The 20,671-nt window shown below is 35.0% G+C and overlaps 1 protein-coding gene across 1 annotated transcript in view; it reads left to right on the top strand.

Annotated features, from left to right (window-relative positions):
* Positions 1-1,202: 1,202 nt before the first annotated feature.
* The window catches only part of LOC106141057 (rho GTPase-activating protein 100F), a 39,014-nt gene continuing 19,545 nt past the window's right edge, over positions 1,203-20,671 (top strand). The window contains exon 1 of the mRNA XM_060945190.1: positions 1,203-1,371. Coding sequence (XP_060801173.1) covers positions 1,285-1,371 — 87 coding nt within the window. The 5' untranslated portion in view covers positions 1,203-1,284. The remainder of the gene's footprint in view (positions 1,372-20,671) is intronic.

Genomic DNA, 20,671 nt, shown 5'->3' with positions numbered 1-20,671 from the left:
GTAGTTGAGAATAAACATACATACATACATATGATCACGTCTTTATCCCTTACGGGGTAGACAGAGCCAACAGTCTGAGACTGATAGGCCACGTTCAGCTGTTTGGCTTAATGATAGAATTGAGATTCAAATAGTGACGGGTTGCTAGCCCATCGCCTAAAAGAAGAATCCCAAGTTTATAAGCCTACCCCTTTGTCGCCTTTTACGACATCCATGGGAACGAGATGGAGTGGTCCTATTCTTTTTTTTATTGGTACCGGGAACCACACGGCACCATAGTTGAGAATAAAATTATCTACTAAATGTCGATAGATACTATAAGTAATTCGACGTCAACCAATGTTGTGAAACCAAAATATATGACAATTATTAAGTGAAATGAAGTGTCCAAAAATAATGAATTGAAATGAAAATTATGAATTTTGAGAAAGTTTAAATAGAGGGAAGTGGGAAGATAACATTTTATAATTATACTGTATTTCTGATGTAAATTGTTATAAGGATCAAAAACAATTAAGGCCCCATCACAAAATAATTCCCAGACCGCGATTGTATGATAAATACCATCGGGCAGGGTTATACATAAAGTACCGTGAAACCTCCGCTTTTAACTGAGCCTTATCGGAGGATGTCAAAGGGCGATTAATAGGTCGTCTGCCCGCCAGTGCAACGCGGCTGTCTGTCGGAAATGCCAGTGCCCACATAGACCGAATAATCGCATCGATCGCCAAAAAACTAACCCACATACGCACTGGCAGCGTAGCCGGAATTATTAATCGCGCGGAGTAAGGGGGGAGGGTTAGGGTAGGTAGGCGCATGCGCGGGCGGCAAGGTCCCCAGCTTAGGTAATCGTTCCCGGAGTTTAGGGAGTTGCAATTTGAAAAATTAATATGTGTCGGGGATTTTTATAGGGAATTTTCCTGAAGCTGAGAAGAGCTCCTCTCTGGTTGTCAATTGAAATTTATGGACTACTTTCGCAGTCAGACTGTACTTTTAGAAAGTTTTTTTTTACTCACCCGTCCGCTGGTGTATTTCATATTTAGATAATTTAAAATAATAAAGAATTAAAAGAATATAAATCATTAATAAAATAAATATTCTAATTCAGGGAAATTCAGAAAAAAAATTGTAAATTTTCGTCAAAAGTTGGCAACACTGCCGGGCGGGCGGCGGGCACTTCGCGAGGAAGGCTCACACGCGCCAGCCGCTCCCGACGCCGAGCGTCGCGATGCGCGAGCACCCGGCCCCGCGGCCGCTCCCACAGGCGCCGCGTTAACCTTACCCATGCAGTGGCGGAAACTTACCAGGTTGAAGTCTTCGCCGGGCGGACACTCGCGTGCTCGGAGGATGCTCTGCTGCGGCCGCAGGAAGGTAGGCGTCACGATCGATAGCGCGCGCCGAAACCGTCGCCCCTCCCGGACGCCGACGGCGTTCGACGACCCCGGCTCGGTCCTCGTGGATTTAAACCCCATGTCTGCCTTGCAACTGATGATTTGACTTTTTGTTTCCAAAGTGTTTGTAATATGCCCGATTTGAATCTTTGTAGCCGATTGTTTGTTACTCCTGGAATTTCGATACTCTATGGCCGTCGTAGCTGCTACGGGCTTACAGCCTCTACAAATTTGTAGCACCGTTACTGAATAGTTATATAATATTACTATATATTTTACATATAGCTTGGGTAAGTCATACAAATACAGTTTCCTATAGGATTTTTAAGTTTCATTACGGTGTCCCTATTCAAAGGAGTAGTGTCCTGCCGCCCTAGAAACGAATTATCCTTGTCCTAGTTTCGATTAAAAATTTTAATGCCTATTTAAGTATCTGATCTCGAATAATGTTGAAATTTGAGTTAAAGCTACTCAATATGTAAACATGTAAGACTTGTTAAAAATTAATTCATTAACTTTGAGTTACTAAGAGAGATCGCCATCTTGCCTAATACTTACTAAGCGCGAATCGTGATAAAGGCACAAAATTATTAATAGTACACTACACAATTATTAAAATAAACATGTTTTTAAAAAAATTACATATACACTATCCACACTAAAGAAATGATATATAAACTCATGTAAAAGTACATTCATAAATTTTATATATGCTGCCACTTCTACCGGATATCAGAAGCGCAATATTTTCTTATTGTAGTAGGTAATAAGAAAATACTACTACTATTATAGTTTAAATCTCATAAATCATAGATTTTATCGCCTTTATGGAATTTCGGTTCTTTATTCAAAACCGCGAGTTCACCAATCATCATTCAGAAGACATTTATCATTGCTTATCTCATTTACGCCCATTCGTCTTAAGATCCTCTTTTGGCGCAGAGTTCGGTAAAGCCTTTTCCGTGACTTCTTATACTTTAAGACCTCTTTATCTACGTGTTCTACTTTATCTCGAGATGGTACATTCGGTAATAAAAGTCAGTACGTAGCTTTATTCAGTTTTAGACATGACTGTACTTTTTTGAATAAAAGTTTTTATTTGATTTTTATTGTCGAGTTTACCTGTTCTGTTAATGTTGTAATTGTGTTTGTGTTATTGTTGTAATTTTTGACACAGACATGCTATTATTTTCTGTACATGTTTATTCATTAAGTATATGAAAGGAAAGGGTAAAAAATCCTGAATGCCATATCCAGGATTTTTAGCTCCCACTGGAACGAAGCCTGGAAACAATTTACATAATCAGTTATTTATCTCCAGCGAAGTAGCTAAGTTAGATCACCACGGTTATCTGCAGATTTTAAAAAAATAACTCACTTTAATGTTATGGTTAGAAATATTTTATTTTATTATTTCATTGATGGTAAGGTAAAAGTTTCCCAGAGCCATTCACAGTATGTAAAATATATGTTGGTAATCAGAATATTTGAAACTTTGAAGCAAATTGCGGTGCGATAGGTAGGTATCGTCGATCCTATTATACCTAACATTTTGCGATAGCGATTACTAAGCCTTCTTCTTCTTCCTAGTGTTAGTCCCCCAAAGTTCATGTAATATACTCAGCTCTCTGGAAAGGAGCTTTTTGACAATTATCTTGGTTTGGGGTCACCATTTTTCACAAAGCGATTTCCGTCTGACCTTCTTAACCTTCGCAGGGGAATCTAACCCATGTTTGATCATGGTAAAAGCTGCACTAGGTCCATTAGACTCCAATTCTAGCATCCATGGAAAAGAGATAGAGTGGTCTTATTTTAAAAAGCAGGGAACCACACGGCATGCGAATTAACAACTTGAAGTATCACCAATGCTTCTATTTCCTTTGACCCCAGGCTACAAAGCCAGCAGCCGAGAATCGAAAATATGATATAATGTTGCCCCGATATTCATACACGCGTCGTTATATAGGTCATTCCTGATATGTAGGGTGAAAGATTGATTCACGCCAAGTAGATTTATTTATAAACAAACTATTGCCCTTTTCACCCCTCCTGATCTCCATCAACGCATAAATTTGTATTTATTAATAATGGAAAAAACTTATTTTAATCGTTTATTGGTTTCTCCTATTGGTGTTCTGCCGATTCATTTTTAAGTTTCTTTGTTTAATTTCAGCTGTCCAGTAGTTTTTGAACAATTTGATAAGTACAGTAACGTATAATTAATATATGTACACGGAGTTTGGTGTCTATTTTAGATATAAAGTTGTATATGATGGTTCTCTGATGTATAAATACCTATTAACATACATTACTCCTCCATATTCATTAATCTTTTCATGTATTTAAAAAACTGTTCGTCTTGGCCTTCATTTGATCAGGCAAATATTTCTATTCATTTCAATAAAGCATATTATACCAGTTTTCAAAGCGCAAGTGCAAAATACATAAGTAAATTTCTTGGGAGCTACATTGTAATGAAATTAATATCCATGATACTTCCACTGAATTCCATTATTCAAACACGTGCTGGTTTTCAACAGTAACCACAGAACGAAACACTGAATGTAAGAAAATAAAGCTACGTATATTAACATAGCTATGATGTATCACATAACCCTAGTTAATAATAAAGGATGACATTAGGTCTATTATACTAACTTACACTTTTATTTCGAACAATTTTTCCATAATATAATATGTCAGGAGTGGAACAAAAAATAATATTTTTTTAGTGTTGTAGTCCTCCGATAGAAGGCCAAATTTGTAGAACCACGTTAGCTGGTCTACAACGCCACTCAAATACGACTATGTGTTACACAAAGTATCTTTAGCAATGTCAATCTTGGTTGTTTTCGACCTGCCGTTTCTAAGTGTGCAATTAGAAATTTGTTCCCCAGCTATATAAATACAAGATAAGCTTCTTTGACTGTTATAACATGAATATGAAGATTGCAGCCAATGTGGGAGTTTTTCATTCTGTCACTTCTAAACAACATTTCTATTTGCATAATACGCGGCTTACGCCAATCTCGTCGTGGCCTTGTTTCGATGCCGTACGAAATAACAGGCCTAATAATGAATTGATAGATCGGTACATTCGAAATAATTTCATAATCACAGAGTATAAAGCTTGATATCTATGACTTGGGTGTTTTAGTGAAGAGTACTCTGATTGAGTACAGTATTAAGCATCGTTTCCCCGAATTCCGGGGTTATTAAATTTTGAGAACCCGTCACAATACAATTATAAAAGCATTGATTTCTCAGAAAATTGCCAAAATAAATGATATTGTAATGTTGATGAGAGAGTAGTACATGAGAAGATTTGCTTTAAGAAAGCATATAACTTATCTTACCTTTACTTATAATTTTTATAATGTAAAAGTAAAACATCAGTTTAAAACAATTTTATTTAAGTTAGTTTTTCACTAAAAAAACCTTGAGTTAATCAAACAATTGATAATATAATCAAATAATTAATAGATATCACGTTTTTATCTTTTACGGATTAGACAGAGCCAATAGTCTTGAAAGACTGAAAGGCGACGCTCAGCTGTACAATCAATTAATGAGTATTGATGTTTTAAATTAAATGAATAAAAAATTCTAAAGTCTAATTTATCTATTTACTAACTACCCAAGGCTATTAAAGTCCTTAAGCTTACTTGTTTGATATACTGGAAGCGACACCGTGCGCGACGAAAACATTAATTTTGTTTGAATAACACGTTAAACAAACTAATTTGTTCCGTACGTGTTTATTTGCTGTCTACAATGTAATGACAGCCCATTTTTCTTCAGGAACTTATTGTTATGGGAATTTGGATTGTTTATTTGTTTATTTAATCTTTATTTCATTATACACAAAATTAAATGTTGTATAACACAATTGGCGGCAAATTATTATCTATCAATCAATCTGTTTTAATCAGATTGATTGGTAGATAATACTTAAAATAACTGTTGATTATTGTAATATAGTTATTCGAAATTCCTGCTCCTAAAACCATAGATATCTCATTATGCATATTATTTCTAAAGTAAAAAAGACGGTCACGCGTACCTTGTTCTTCGCTTCACCTCCTTCATGTCTCGGCACAGATTGTCCATGATTACCTTGATGTCACTTTTAAAAGAGTCAATATTAATTATTTAAGGAAACTGGCTGCAAATAAAAAAAAAATATAACGAAAACCACGTACGCGTCGAATTTAAGTTTATTTTTCTCAGTTTGAATGTGGAATAGTAAAATTTCTGCTTCTAGATTCACAGATAGCTTATCTAGAGCACAGGCCACAGATGGTCACGCCTACCTTGCTCTGTGTTTTTACTCCAATTCATATAACACAGTCATGCAGCGATGACGTCACGCGTGGGTGGACAGCCTTCCGCCATGTTTCAGGACAAATATCCATGAATGGCTTGACGACACGGGCTTTGTCTACTTGAGACTACGTGGGTTTTGAATATACTACTTCTGTACGCTTGAATGAAGTGTTATTTGATTTTTTTTTCAACAGAATCTGATTTTAAGGCGATATGGTTTAATTTTTTACGGTGGTGAAAACATTAATGCATTTATTATTTTTACGACTGGTATCGAAGTCTACATATATATAACATCACTTTTTCCTCCTTATCCTAGTAGCCTTACCAGTAGAACTACTGGGATTCAACTTATACTGAAATAAAATGCTACAAATTGATGGGATTGAATACTTTTTCATTTTAGAGCGTAATCCCTCGTCGATTTTGGCAACTCTTGACCTGATCTCTATACAGGACGCTCCGCTTTGATGAAGGACTAATTGGTTGAAAATAATCTGTTCCTTTGAATAACAAGATGCCATAATTTAAAAGGTAAAACATGAGAACATAATATTAAATTCCTAGAAATGAATATGGCAATACTCTTGTGATATTGACTATAGACTTTACACCTAATGGCTTTATAATTGCATAGGATTACCATAATCCCCAGTAAAACAATATTGGAACGATTTCACAGTGCGATTAGAACATAATCGATATTCCAAATGGAATTATTACAATTACAATGTACCACGTATAAGTTAAGTGTTTCAAGAGACTACTTTACTTTATCCATACAGGGTAGACAGAGCCAACAGTCTTGAAAACACCGAAACGTTCAACTGTTTGGCTTAAGACGGAATTGAGATTCAAATAGTGACGGGTTGCTAGCCCATCGCATACAAGAAGAGTTCTATGTTAAGAAGCTTTTCCCGTAGTCGCCTTATTCGATATCCATGACTAAGATATGGTTTAAAGTGCAGAGGACCACACGGCATGATTCGGCACTATTCCATACTAAATACGAATAATATTATTACGATGGAAGACTTGTATAGTATTATTGTTGGCAACGTAATCCATTTAGTGGTTTAGTAAGGTAATTTTGAAAAGTTTTGAAAAAAAAATTAAACAGACTTATGTGAATTGAAAAATAACATACAAGAAAAGTAAATAATAAACAATAGGTACCTACGTTAAATTGGGGTCGTATCAAAGAGATTTTAGATTTAGTCCAGTCAACTCTATTACTGGAGAAATCATTTTTATCAAGTTAATACTACTTATGTTTCTGTCAAACCCGAAAGGTATAACGGTATGATTACATGTATATATATATATTTAACCGAAGCAAGGCCGTAGTGCATGCATTTTCTAAAGCTAATAAAATGCAGATTTCTCTCATCATGAATATAAATATAAGGATAAAAGAGAAAAGGGGTTTTTAATCAACAGAATGAAAACGTGTTATATGTGTTTAAAAGAAACAAAAAGAACTTTAAAAGCCCTGCAAAATAGATAAAATCTTATGTATAAAATTCTCGTGTCACAATGTTCGTTCCCGTACTCCTCAGAAACGGCTGGACCGATTCTCATGAAATTTTGTGAGCATATTGAGTAGGACTGAGAATCGGCCAATATCTATTTTTCATACCCCGTAGTGATAAGGGTAAATATACCACCTTTAACATTTTTTTAACTAGAAATTGCTTAATAAATATTATATAGAAAAATAACGTTTGCCGGGACAGCTAGTAATCTACACTAATATTATAAAGAGGAAAACTTTGTTTGTTTGTTTGGTTGTAATGAATAGGCTCAAAAACTACTGGACCGATTTTAAAAATTCTTTCACCATTCGAAAGCTATATTATCCACGAGTAACATAGACTATATTTTATTTTGGACAAAAATAGGGTTCCGTAATATATATGAATTTTTCGGACACAAACTGAAAAAAATCAACCAAAAAGTTACTTATTTTGCGTACGTTGCCTAAACTACAAAAGATAGAACCATAAAATGTTTTAATTAATTGTAGATCTTATAAATATCTACAAAAAAGTCCGTGACACACTATACCTATCTATGTCGAGTGAGGCACAACAACCACATTTTTATTAAAAAAATCTTGAATTTTTTTTGGTCTACATTTAAACGCGTTTTTTTACTCATGCTATTAATCCCTATCAAAATAAATAATTTCATCAATAAGTACAGTTTATGTAAATAATATTTGGTCTTTGAATGATTAAAATTGGACGTTTGGTTTTAAAGTTGTGGTGAAATTAATATATTACGATTTCTGCTGCACGGCCCGTTGCGAAGTGAGCAAGACTTAGCCGCTTTGCGGGCGGTCCTTTAGTTAGTTCTAATAGAGTGCATCCGTGCGAAACCGGGGCGGGTCGCTAGTAAACTATATAAAGAGATAAAGTTTCGACAGCCTCTACGACCATCGTAGCAAGCTCTACGATTTTCGTAACAAGCTCTACGATTCTTGTAGCAATACATACGATGTTCGTAGTACCCTCTACGAAAATTTATGACTAAACGATTTTTATAGTTAAAGATTTGATGCAAATACTCGAATAACACCACACCTGTATCCTTTACGGGGCAGACAGAGCTAATAGTTAGAATGGGAGGCCATACCGACCTGTGTTGCCATTGAGATAGAAATTTTATTTTATTAATTATGTATATTTAAAGAATTCATTATTATTTTAAGGTACATAGTCACGATTGACATGTTTTAATACCAGTATACTCGTACAAAAAAGCGTATTGCTATATCGAACAATTCCCACCGCCTATGATTTGGCAATCCGCCATCTGCGTTAGGGTAAGGACCTCGCATTGCGATGTAGGTCACAGGGAACTGTTAAGAACACACATAGTAGCAGCTTTTCGGAGCCTGTGGTTTTTAGAGTGAAATAAGTTTAAGTTGAAAAATATAGATGTATTTATATTTATTAAAAAAAATATAATTAAGATAATGTAATATGATATAAGTAATACAAAGTTAGGTGTGGTAGGCGTTCGATTAATTAATATTCCCCCAAAAATTATTCATTATTAACAAAAAAAAGAAACGATACTTTAAATTCTTGAACAACTTTAATCTTTTTTTGCTTTGCGACTGAAAAATCAAATGTCTTTAAAAATGAACTCGTAAAAATTCTATCAATACCGCCAATGGTACTTAACTGGGACAATCTTATTTATCTTTCGCACACTTTTTACTCAAAGAATAAGAGTCAATTTCGTTTGTCGAGATTTTCATTATATTTTCTGCTTGGCGCTTGAGAGTTCGAGTTGGCACCAAATTTTAGGTTTCAACGCATTAGACGTCGCTCGCTGAAACCTACGATAGAGGGGGTGGGCTGGTCTCAGTGTTGCAAACTATACCTACTAACTATAGACTACATATACCTGATAATATACCTACGTTTTTCGAGACCTCGACGTACATTGTTATGGTAACTTCTTGAACGGAACGAGATTAATTTTCTTGTTGGTTATCAATAAAATTATTATTTTTTGCCAAAAGTTTTTACCTAAAAAATTAACAAGGAAAGTGTTTTTTACTTTTAAGCACGTGAAAGTGAAAATTTGGATATCAAAACTAAAAGCTGATTTGGCATTGAAAAAACTAATCTGTTAAAACTGAGGGGTTGGCTACACTAGTTGCTTGAGAGTGGGAAGAGGGGGAGATATAAGGCGTCAGACTGAGGCAGGCCATTGTGCCTTAAGACGGAACGTTTTGTCTCACAGCTCTTTATGTTCGGAGTATGTGCCTCGGTTTATGGAGTGATACATGAATGTCACTCACTGATATTAACGCTCTCTGCTGTGCTTGGAGTTTGTTTTTCGTGAGAATATCATATTTTTTCTAAATTTTGTTTGGCTTTAGAATTTTTGACTGTATATTTACGTGGAAAATTTTGTAGCAAATCAGACAGGATTTGTTTCTGAGAGAAAGTAGTAATAAATATTGATTTGTCAATTTCTGTGTGTATCAAGTCCAAAGTTTTATTTTTGACAATTATAAAAAAATACATTACATTACATACATACATTACCTGGGAATTTCATCAGGGAAAAGCTTTGTTACAGTCAACCAGTAGATGAAAGTCTTTATTAAAATAAAATGAAAATTGGTCGGACAGCGTGAAATTCCAAGAATTCTCTTCATTTTCTCATATATAATTAAGTTAATATACATTCCTTTATCACTTAAGAGGTCTCTAAAATTCATTACAGCGTCGGTGGCCGCTTCACTTATCTTTCAATTTGCGGAAATTAAAGACACCGTGAGTTATGCCTAGATTCGCTAATTATTCCAGGTGGAAATTTATTGTTCTGGAAATTAGGATTTTTACCTAGAAATTTACTACTTTGACTAATTATTTAATTTGCATGTTTGAAGCAAATTCAGTAGGTTTACGTGATATGCTTACCATTAGACCGATGAGAAGACTATTGAGTGAGTGTTAGAGCAAATAATATCTTGGTGTTGTAGTTTCTAACCTTAACAAAATTAGAACTTCTGATGTTATCTATAGAATTATTATCTGGCTTAACGTTCTTTACGAGGCACAAAATAATTCATTGGTTTTGCGGATGATCAGGTAAAATACTGTTTCAAACGGCATGCAAGAAATATTGGTTTTCACTTGTTATAATTGAAATTATCTACAGACCTTTACATCGTCTGTTTTCTACATTCATTAGTCTTTTTATACGAGTTCATTACAATAGTGATAATTCCTTTAAGGTGATTCAAACCTAAAAGTGCCTAAATCTTTAATAAATCAAAAGAATATTTCTCGCTAAAAGTTATGAACAGAGGAGAAAAATCTAATTCACAGCTGGTCATCAGACAAAAAAAATTCCATGTTACTAACATGCTGCATACAACGGCTACGAACATGGATTAAAGGAAAAAATTTATACTTGAATAAAAATAAAACTATGCACGCTATCACATCGCATATAAGATACAAAGGTTATTCTTCCAGACTTTATCTATTTGTATGCAAATTTTTACATGACCAAGCTTTTCTGATAGCGTGCATTCTGCATATTTATGTACCACTTAATTCAAAGTAGGGCCGTAATCTTCGAGAACTAAAAGCTTGAGACAAAATTGAGAACCATGAAGGTATTTACAAAATAAATATGTATAAAAGAGGATATTGACTGACTGATTGACTCACTTATCAACGCACAGCCGAAACTACTGGGTAAAGTAATTTCCTAAAGAAAATCAAAAATAAAGATCATTTGATCATATGCTCCGTATTAATGTCATCGATTTGCTGTATTGCTTGCACTATTGAATTGCCCCTTGGAATTATAGATCACGTCCCAACCCACTAGGTCTAGATTTTTCAATTTGTCATGTAGGTTTCATATGGGGACCTTACTTTAAATTGACAACAGAATAGACTAATATTAGTGCGGATAAAGCTAAATTAAGCTTGTAATAAATCTGACTAATTTTGATAACATTTTGTGTAAATACAGTTTCGACCTGTAGTTCTTTCTAAGTTAGCTTTCGATATCGTTAAAATATTGACTGACTTTGTACAAATAGGTGGCAAGTTTCAATGATGAAACTGCTAACAAGTTTACACGCATAAATTATTTTTCAAAGTCAAAGGTTACAATATCTTAAAAATTTCGCTCCATGATTTGTCATAAGTAGCACTTAAAAACACTCAAAGACAATTTTCACGTCATTAAGCGCGTCTAGCCGCGTCGGGCAATGGGCGGGTCGTCTGCAGCCGACACGTGTACCCGCCTTAATGAACTGTGACGTCATACCCACGTCACTCTTAATTTTAAAACCATAAGGACGATTATGCTTTAACTTAATTTACATCAAAGCGTAGCAAGATTGACAGCAGGCTTTTTATAGAGGTCCCTGTTATTTTAGGATCCTCGGATGCTTTAAAGTCTGGAGTTATTTTGGATTCAGTTAAACTCGACATTTACAGGTCTTATAATAGGTTTAATGGAAAACTTATTTAGAAATCAGAAGTGGCTGTCAAAAGTTTGGTTTGGGTGTGATGGTTCGTCAGAATTTTGCATTGCAATAAAAAATTTTTGTTGGTATGTACAGATATTACAAATAAAATGTTCAATGTTTTTCATTTATGGTTAATGTGACAATATTGGTCAGATGCAATTTAGGTCTTCAAGTTGTTCATAATAGAGTGAATATAGTTACACGTATTCTAAATGGAAATAAAATTTAAACATTCAAGGAATATCCATCAAAGTCACACATCGCTTTGAAGAGAAAAGTTGCGAAAGCTTCGAGCAAAAAGTTCTTAATGGTGGCGACGTGTCGCGGGGCCCAAGTACTCTTAATGGTGACATCAAATTTTGAAAATTGCTTCTTAAGACCCACGGCGCCGGGCTTATAATGCCTTTTATAACATGATCACGGGCGCGTTCTCTCACGGTAAAATGAGTTAAATTCTTATGTACCTGTCCTTGTATTTAGTACAAGCTATCGTCAGCGACTCCACCCGCGTAAAAATGTTCTTCTGTCACCCCATATGTCTCTCTCCGTACTTCATACTATTTCTGTAAAATTCAGATGTTTTGACGTTAAAGACGTATCAACAAACATAATTTCACATTCATAATATTAGTATGAATTGTTATTATTCTCTTATCATTTTTCTCATTGCATCTTAAAATCAAAGGCTCATTACTTAATTCGTTAACTTAAGAAAAAATAAGATTTCGGATCTCAATCATCAAAATGAGTTTTGTAATTACGACTTCTATTAGTGTTGTTATGTTCTACAATCTTTATATTACTGAAAATGTCTCATACACACACACTCTCCCCTCCTATCGTTATTTTCCAGTTGCACCTGGAAACCAGATTGCAACATTACAGTTTCCGAAATCAAATTAAACTTAAAAGAAAATTATGTTTATAGTTGCTTTACTTCAGCAAATAGCGATTTCTGAAATAAGACGTTTACAATATATCAAAACTCACCCCACAAAGGACTGGCTTACGAAGGGTTGGAGGCACTAAAGTAGAAACAAAACAGGTTAGCGATGACTCATGGATGGCGTCAACTGGTAATCCCAATATTGTCTAAGGTTTCATTGCAAATGTTGGGGGAAATAACTTACACGATGCAAAGCATACTAAATCATACATACACACGTATAGTCACGTCTATATCCCTTGCGGGGTAGACAGGGCCAACAGTCTTGAAAAGACTGACAGTCCCCGTTCAGGTTTTTGGCTTGATGATGGAATTAACTTTCTAGCTAACAACCCGTCCGTGACAGGTTTCTAACCAATCGCCTAAAAGAAGAATCCCAAGTTTATAAGCCCTTAGTCGCCTTTGACGACATCCATGGGAAAGTACCTACTATTCTTTTTGTATCGGTTCAGAACTACGCGGCACTATCTATACTTTTTATAATAATAGTTCAATATCAAAACCCGAATATCTGTTAAAAGTGAATTCCACATACGAGGATATAGTTATTGCAATGTAAAAAATTAAACGAAAAAGATCAATTTGACATTTTAAATGACTTAAGCCTTTTTTGCAGAACATTTTTACGCATTCAATTTTGAATAATGTCTGATTTCAATACCTCTTTACAGAATTATTCTCATACATAGATTGTCCAAAAATAACTTTCTTCTATAATAAGGCACAGAATTCTGTAAATCGTATAATTATACTGTGCCATAACGAAGAATTGAGGGTCTATTGTCATTTACACAAGATCGTTCTTATTGTTAGCACCAAGTTTGGAACTCGGAAACAGCCTATGGAATAATTTAAGCTTCAAGACGGCCTCTGTGGCGCAGCGGTAATACGCTTGTCTGTGACACCGGAGGTCCCGGGTTCGAATCCCGGTCAGGGCATGATGAGAAACGAACTTTCTCTGATTGGTCTGGGTCTTGGATGTTTATCTATCTAAGTATTTATTATAAAATATAGTATCGTTGAGTTAGTATCTCGTAACACAAGTCTCGAACTTACTTCGAGGCTAACTCAATATGTGTCATTTGTCCCGTATATATTTATTATTTATTATTATTAAACTGATCCCCTTTTTCATACAAAATGTTTGCTTACTCCTTTAATCCGATCCCGAGTGGGCCATTTGTGTTTGTCTTGCTAAATAATACTCCAGAACAATGGGGCTACATCAGTAGCTTCCTTAATTCTTAACTAGCTTAGCTTGCGACTTCTTTTAAATCTTAATATGAACATCATTTATTTTGTGGTGAAAAGTAAGTCGATTATCTTCAGTACAACAAGGATTAAAAAAAAATAGGTTTATATAAAAAAATAATTGAAATTCCGACACGATAGGAAAGTAAGTATATCTAGTAATGTTTCATAATCATTGTAAAGTTTGTGTTAGTGAGAAGAGGGAAATTAAACATTAGTAAAAAGTTACACAATTGCTTGAATCTCAAATAATGACTAAAATAAAGAAATAAAATATAAAGTTTTACAAGGACCTTTATAAGGACCACGTGAAGTGTTATTGTCTTGTAGTGAAGATTAATTAGAAATTTTATAGTTAGAAGTTAATCTTACTTAGCTCTTGATTATTTTACACAGACGAATTGTCAAATGGGTCAATTTACAACAATGAGAGAAATCACTTTAACTGGTCTACGCAACAATAGGCAAGCAAATAACTTAAAAAGTTATTTGCTTGCCTATTAGTTGCAGACTATGAGAATTGTTTGCGCTAAGTATTATTGAATTGAGATTAAAGTTAGGTCTTTAAGAACGCTACCTTTAGCCTGTGAAGATTTATTTGTGTTATTCAATTGATAGAAAATATATTATTATCTCGAGCATCGTGTGGTTTCTGGCAATTTAGAATAGAACCACTAGGTACATATCCTTCCCATGAGTGTCGTAAAAAGCGACAAAAAGATAGGCTTATATACTTGGGTTTCCTCTTGTAGGCGATTAGCTAGCAACCTGTCACTATTGAATTTCAATTCCATCATAAAGCCATACAGTTGAACGATGCCTTTTAGACTTTCAAGACTGATGTCTGTCTACACCGCAAGGGATATAGACGTGATATTTGTACGTATGTCGATTTCAGATCTTTAGGAAAGCATTACTTAGTATGCGTTTTATTATAATAGATAATTATATACATATTTTGTAGAGAGACGACGTAGAGACGCGTAAGAATTCATATACTTATTATTAGCGTAAATTGGACAGATATACTAGAAAAGAAACCCCATCTTTCTTTGTCCGTGAATGAAATATTTATTTTTTTATTTATCTGGGAGATACACAGTATAATTTTATATATATACTCGTCTACTCGTAATGAACGTCGCTATTTGGTCGGGGCAAAAATATCTTATCTCTTTCCCATATAAATTACATGGAGAGGTGATTGGTTTTATCAGGGATTCTATGTCCATAACAAGGAACGTTCCGTTCTGTCTTTTAAAAGTGTGTGAAAAAATGCCTACGGTGGCCAATTAAAAAAAAATTGTTTTAATCTTTCTGAATTTTGGTTTCTCATATATACAGTATCGATCTTATATATGTCAATAGAACACATTGATAAGTGTATACCATCGCAAATGAAACGTTATCCAAGAGTAAAACTAAAGTGGGTCATGTGGCTAGCACAGGGTCTGCTCTCCATTAGTCCTTCAATTGAAGGTTTAGTGACGTCACTGCCCGATGCTCTCAGTTCACAGCGGCGCCTGTCTAGACAGTGTAACCTTGTAATAGAAGAAAAGGGCTCATTTACATCGATAATTGATTAAGCTGAACTTGTTAAATTACGCTAGCGACTATAATCATTTAAGAGTTACTTATATTTGAGAATTGGATTAAAAAAAAACATTTAAGGTTTCGTATTTCATAACGAATCAGTCAGCTTCTCTTGGTATTAATTCCAGTTACATATTTACCTCTCTGGAGAGGAGCCCGGCCTTTTGATTATGATCAAAAAAGAAAATGTCTATCTTTGAAAACCAGACGACCATTTGTTCATATCACAAGCGTAAGCTCTTTATGATTAATCAGGTTATCGACTATATTCCTTTGTAGCCTAAAATGATTATGTCCATGGTGCAATTTTATGTCATGCGTTTTCATTCTCGCTGTAAAATAATGGAAACTGATGGAAAATGCCGTCAAATGATAATAGTTAAATTTTCACATTCGATCTATGAATAACTCTTTTTAGAAGTGATATCGTCCATGTCATTTAAAGCCTTAGTTGACAGGAGCATAGGTTGTTACCGTCGAATTAAAAATGCAAATATATACATACATAAATGCTTGCATACAAAAAATCACGCCTCTTTCCCGGAGACAGAGACTACATCTTTCCACTTGCCACGATCCCTGTACCTACACTTCTTTCGGTTTATTCACATTCATAACTCCCTTCATGAAAGCTCGGCCGTTTCAGTATTCTTGACCTGACCTTTCACCAGGACGTCCTTAATTTGATCAAGGTACGTTTGTACCTTCCCATTCTAACCGTTCCATTCACACTCTCAATTCAAATGATATACTTAATATAAATTATTCCGAAAGCATTGCTCGTTTTATATTATTCTTGAAAGTATATTGCTCTATGCTTTGGTTTGCCTCGGGTCTAAATTGAACCGTATTTTGCATACTAGTCTATCGTAAAACGGGCAGAGATAGTCTAAATGAAAAAGCTAAGCTTAAATTTTTTTTATTTTATATAGCGTCCTGATTTATTCTCAATTGAAACATTGGGCCTTATAAAAACGGCATGTAAGAAGTAAATGACACTTTTATTTAATTATTACGGTCGACGGTGAACTTGCTATCAACAAGCAAATATTTTGAAACATTAAATATTAGGGATTAGTGGATTTGGAAAAGGCCTATGACAGAGTTGAGAGGAATGAATTATGGTCAGCACTTTCTATGCATGGGGTGAGCAGTCTCTTGATACGAGCACTGAAATCCTTATATGAGGATTCGAGTGCTTGTGTCAGGATAAACGGAGCGCACACTGAGTGGTTTAAGATTGAGAAAGGTGTTAGGCAGGGATGTGTTGCGTCACCGTGGCTGTTCAACCTATTTATGGATAGTTGTTTGACAGATTTGAAAGAGTCTGAAAGTGGATTAAGGATGAATGAATTACTCGTCAAATGTCTGCTCTATGCCGACGATCAGGTTATACTGGCGTCATCAGCGGAGGAGTTACAGGAGATGGTAAACTGTATGCATGAAGCTTTAAAAGAGAAAGGAATGAAAGTGAACGTAAGTAAAACTAAAACACTGGTTTTTGAAATGGAGAAAGAAATGACAGCATGTAATATTTTGATTGGAGGAGAAAAAGTTGAGCAAGTGAAAGAGTTTGTATATCTAGGATCAAAGTTTACATCAGATGGCAAGTGTGATAGTGATATTGAAAGGAGAGTGAACGCGGGGAACATGGTGAATGGAGCTTTGCATGCCTTTATGAGCAGTCAGAAACTATCCAAAAAGGCTCGACTGGCTGTGCACAGGGGCGTGTTGGTCCCGACATTAATGTATGGGAGTGAAAGTTGGGTATGGCAAAAGAAGCACGAAAGCAGAATAAATGCAGTGGAAATGAGAGCGTTAAGGAGTATGTTGGGTGTGAAATTGAGTGACCGGATAAGGAACAGCGTGATAAGGGAATGTTGTGATGTGAAAGAAGATGTAGTTACAGGAATAGAAAAGGGTATGTTGAGATGGTTCGGTCATGTGGAGAGGATGAATGAAAACAGGTTGACTAAGCAGATATACAAGGAGAGTGTGGAGGGAAAGGTCGGGGTGGGAAGACCTAGACGAACATATCTTGATCAAATTAAGGACGTCCTGGTGAAGGGTCAGGTCAAAAGTGCCCGAAACCGCCGAGCTTGCATGAAGAGAGTTATGAATGTGGATGAAGCAAAGGAAGTATGCAGGGATCGTGGCAAGTGGAAAGAGGTAGTCTCTGCCTACCCCTCCGGAAAGAGGCGTGAGTTTATGTATTATGTATGTATGTATGTAAATATTAGGGCTTTTCTTATTTGTTCATAGAAAAATATGGTCCAATTCTAGTCAGCCGATTGCAGCGTAGTTTTTTTTGAGGTATGCAAATTTTTATAAAAGAAATTTTCAAATTATTTTTTGACTGCTGCAGTACGTTTTGTGCATATGGAAATTTTCAGTTTGTACTGCAGTTTAGTACCCGAAACCGCCGAGCTTGCATGAAGAGAGTTATGAATGTGAATGAAGCGAAGGAAATATGCAGAGATCGTGGCAAGTGGAAGAATGTAGTCCCTACCCCTGCGGGAAAGAGTGGCCAGTGTGTCCAATTAGAAACACAGTCCTAATTTAATTTTGTAACTTTTACAAAGAACAATTATAATTAAAGAAATATATTCAACTACCGTAAAAAATAAAAAAAAAATATACTAAATAATAAAGGTTTATAAGTTGTAAACTCTAATTAGGTTTTCCAATAACCCTAACGAAGATCATTATCATCCCTGCGCTGCCCGCTACTATGCACCCTTGAGTGCATTGGCGAAGGTTGCCGCGGTGCATTGACACCAGCTACCCAGCCGAGTTCAAAATCCGTCGCCTAGCTTTCATCGTGAGAGTAGGGACGCCTTTTGAAAACAGTAGGGTTATAACTGGGTGGTAGTATTAAGCAACAGGTGTTCTTACTGGGCGTTACGTAAGAAAAACGGCGCGCGCACGCCATTGAGGCGGTTGTACGGGATATCGATTGAGTGTACGACCGTCCATCGATCCGACGAGGCAGTGTATGCTGCGCTAAGTTTCACCGACAATCGTTGTATCTTGTATTTTTAAACAGTCACGACTGTTAATTGCAAGCTGATTGGCTGGCCGTCGGGGAGAAATTATGCTACTTTTTAAAAAAGAGATTTTTGGTTAATATGCAACGTAAAAGTAATTTTTTAAACAATGTTTGATTTGCAATTAAAAATAATATTAAAAAATATATAAATACCTTTATTATATACTATACTTTACAGATAAATATAGAGAAAACCAAGGCTTTTAAGAATAATTTCTTCAAACTCTGAATTGTTTTCCATTTAAATACTGAGACTGTACACTATTTCAAGGCATGCCAATTTTTCTAATCTTTTTTAATTTTTGAATATATATTAGATAAATGACTTATGAATCCTCAAATATGAGGGATATTTGGAATCTGATGTTTAGTATAAAAACAGACAAACTAAAAAACTATTCTATTATTAATAATAATTAGTAAAAGGCTTCAAGAGGTTGAATTTAATATCTAAGGAATTTTAAATTTTCCGCATATAGGTATGTAAAATTATAAATAGCTGATAACCAATTAAAAAATAGAGCATGGACGACAATGCTCACGAAGATTTCGGAAGTAGCAAAGTCGAAACATCAATATAAATTAATATTTATATTATTTATATTTTAATTATACAATCGATATAAATTAATTATTTAGATTTTTTCATTATTTCTACCAGTTATCAGTCAGCTGTCATAGCAGTCACATGTGTGATTTGTGTTCTGCTTTCAAGAAGGGTTCTACCAACCTTTCGAGTTATTTCGAGCATTGAAAAGATTGCCTTCTGAATAAATAATTTGACGAGCAACGAAGGTAATGAATAGACCGGGCTACCTTTGAGTACTAGTCTACTACACTTATTAAAAAGTGTGATCTTTACTTTAGTTTCAACTATTGTGTTGTTGTAAACGATCACCTACAAAATTATGAGTCATGCGTTTATATTAGTACGTAAATATCACTTAAGTGTTAAATTATTAGTGATAAGTATCAAAGTATCACTTAAGTCTTTGCGAGACTGTTGGCTCTGCCTACCGCATAATGTTTAAAGACGTGATTATGTGTATGTATATATAAATAAACAACAAACAAATAGTTGTATAAACAAATTACTTTCTTATCAATACAAAACGTGAACGAAATTTCAGCAACGAACGAACGAACAAACAAGTACAATAAATGTGTGAAATTGAAAAGTAAATTGTAACTGAAAAGAAAACTAAAAGAGATTTGCCGCAAGAAAAGAAAATACTCGTTCGTACCTCAATCAAATGAATGTCACATCATTCCACTTTTTCTCATTCAAGTTTAATTCCAAAGGCAATAAGTGCCGATAGCATGACAGCCAGCAGAACTCTATTATCTGTCTGTCTGCCCCGTCGGCGCCGGCTGGATATTAAATATGTCAGTCGATTGAAAATAGATTTTACATCAGTTGCAACAAGATTACATTTTGCAGTGTAGTCACGTCTGTGAATACGTTGTTACAATGAATCAAAGTCGCTGTTGGTAAAGTTATGGAAAGTCATGTAATTGCTTTGCGAATGAAAAAAGGCGGGATCACGTCCGATGCGATGCGGGATTATAAACGGTTTTTGGCGTTTTGTTTCATGCGCTGTTATACTGCGGAGTGAATAAATCAACTTAACATATTTCTGAAAAATGTTTTTGCGGTGGGCTACATAGATACAATAAAAAATAGATGCACATTTAGTAATTATTGCATGTTACTACGGTTATGTACGTGCTTATATACTTATTCCATTGCGTCAAAGAGGCGTGATTTATGTTTGTTTTTATATGTTTTAGTGTACTTACTCTAGCTTTAAAACCAAAAGCACAGAGCTCCTGTGCAATTATTTTTTGTCAATCAAGTGAAATGCCTATAAATTAAGATTTTTTTGCAATGGGCAGCCTGTCACTGTCTGAAAGTCAATTACATTATAAAGCCCTTCGACTAAACGTGGCCTTGGAGGATTTTCGAAACTGTTGGCTATGTCTGCCTCGTAAGGGATTAAGATTATAAGTACCTATATATACTATATGTAAAAATACTACGTACATAAACTAGTTATATATTTTCTATTGATCCCGTCTTCAAACTTGAACACATT

Source organism: Amyelois transitella, chromosome 7, assembly GCF_032362555.1.
Source record: "Amyelois transitella isolate CPQ chromosome 7, ilAmyTran1.1, whole genome shotgun sequence".
In the NCBI taxonomy this organism is placed as follows: Eukaryota; Metazoa; Arthropoda; class Insecta; order Lepidoptera; family Pyralidae; genus Amyelois; species Amyelois transitella.
Note: the sequence above shows the minus strand (reverse complement) of the source record. Positions and strands in the feature narration are given on the sequence as shown.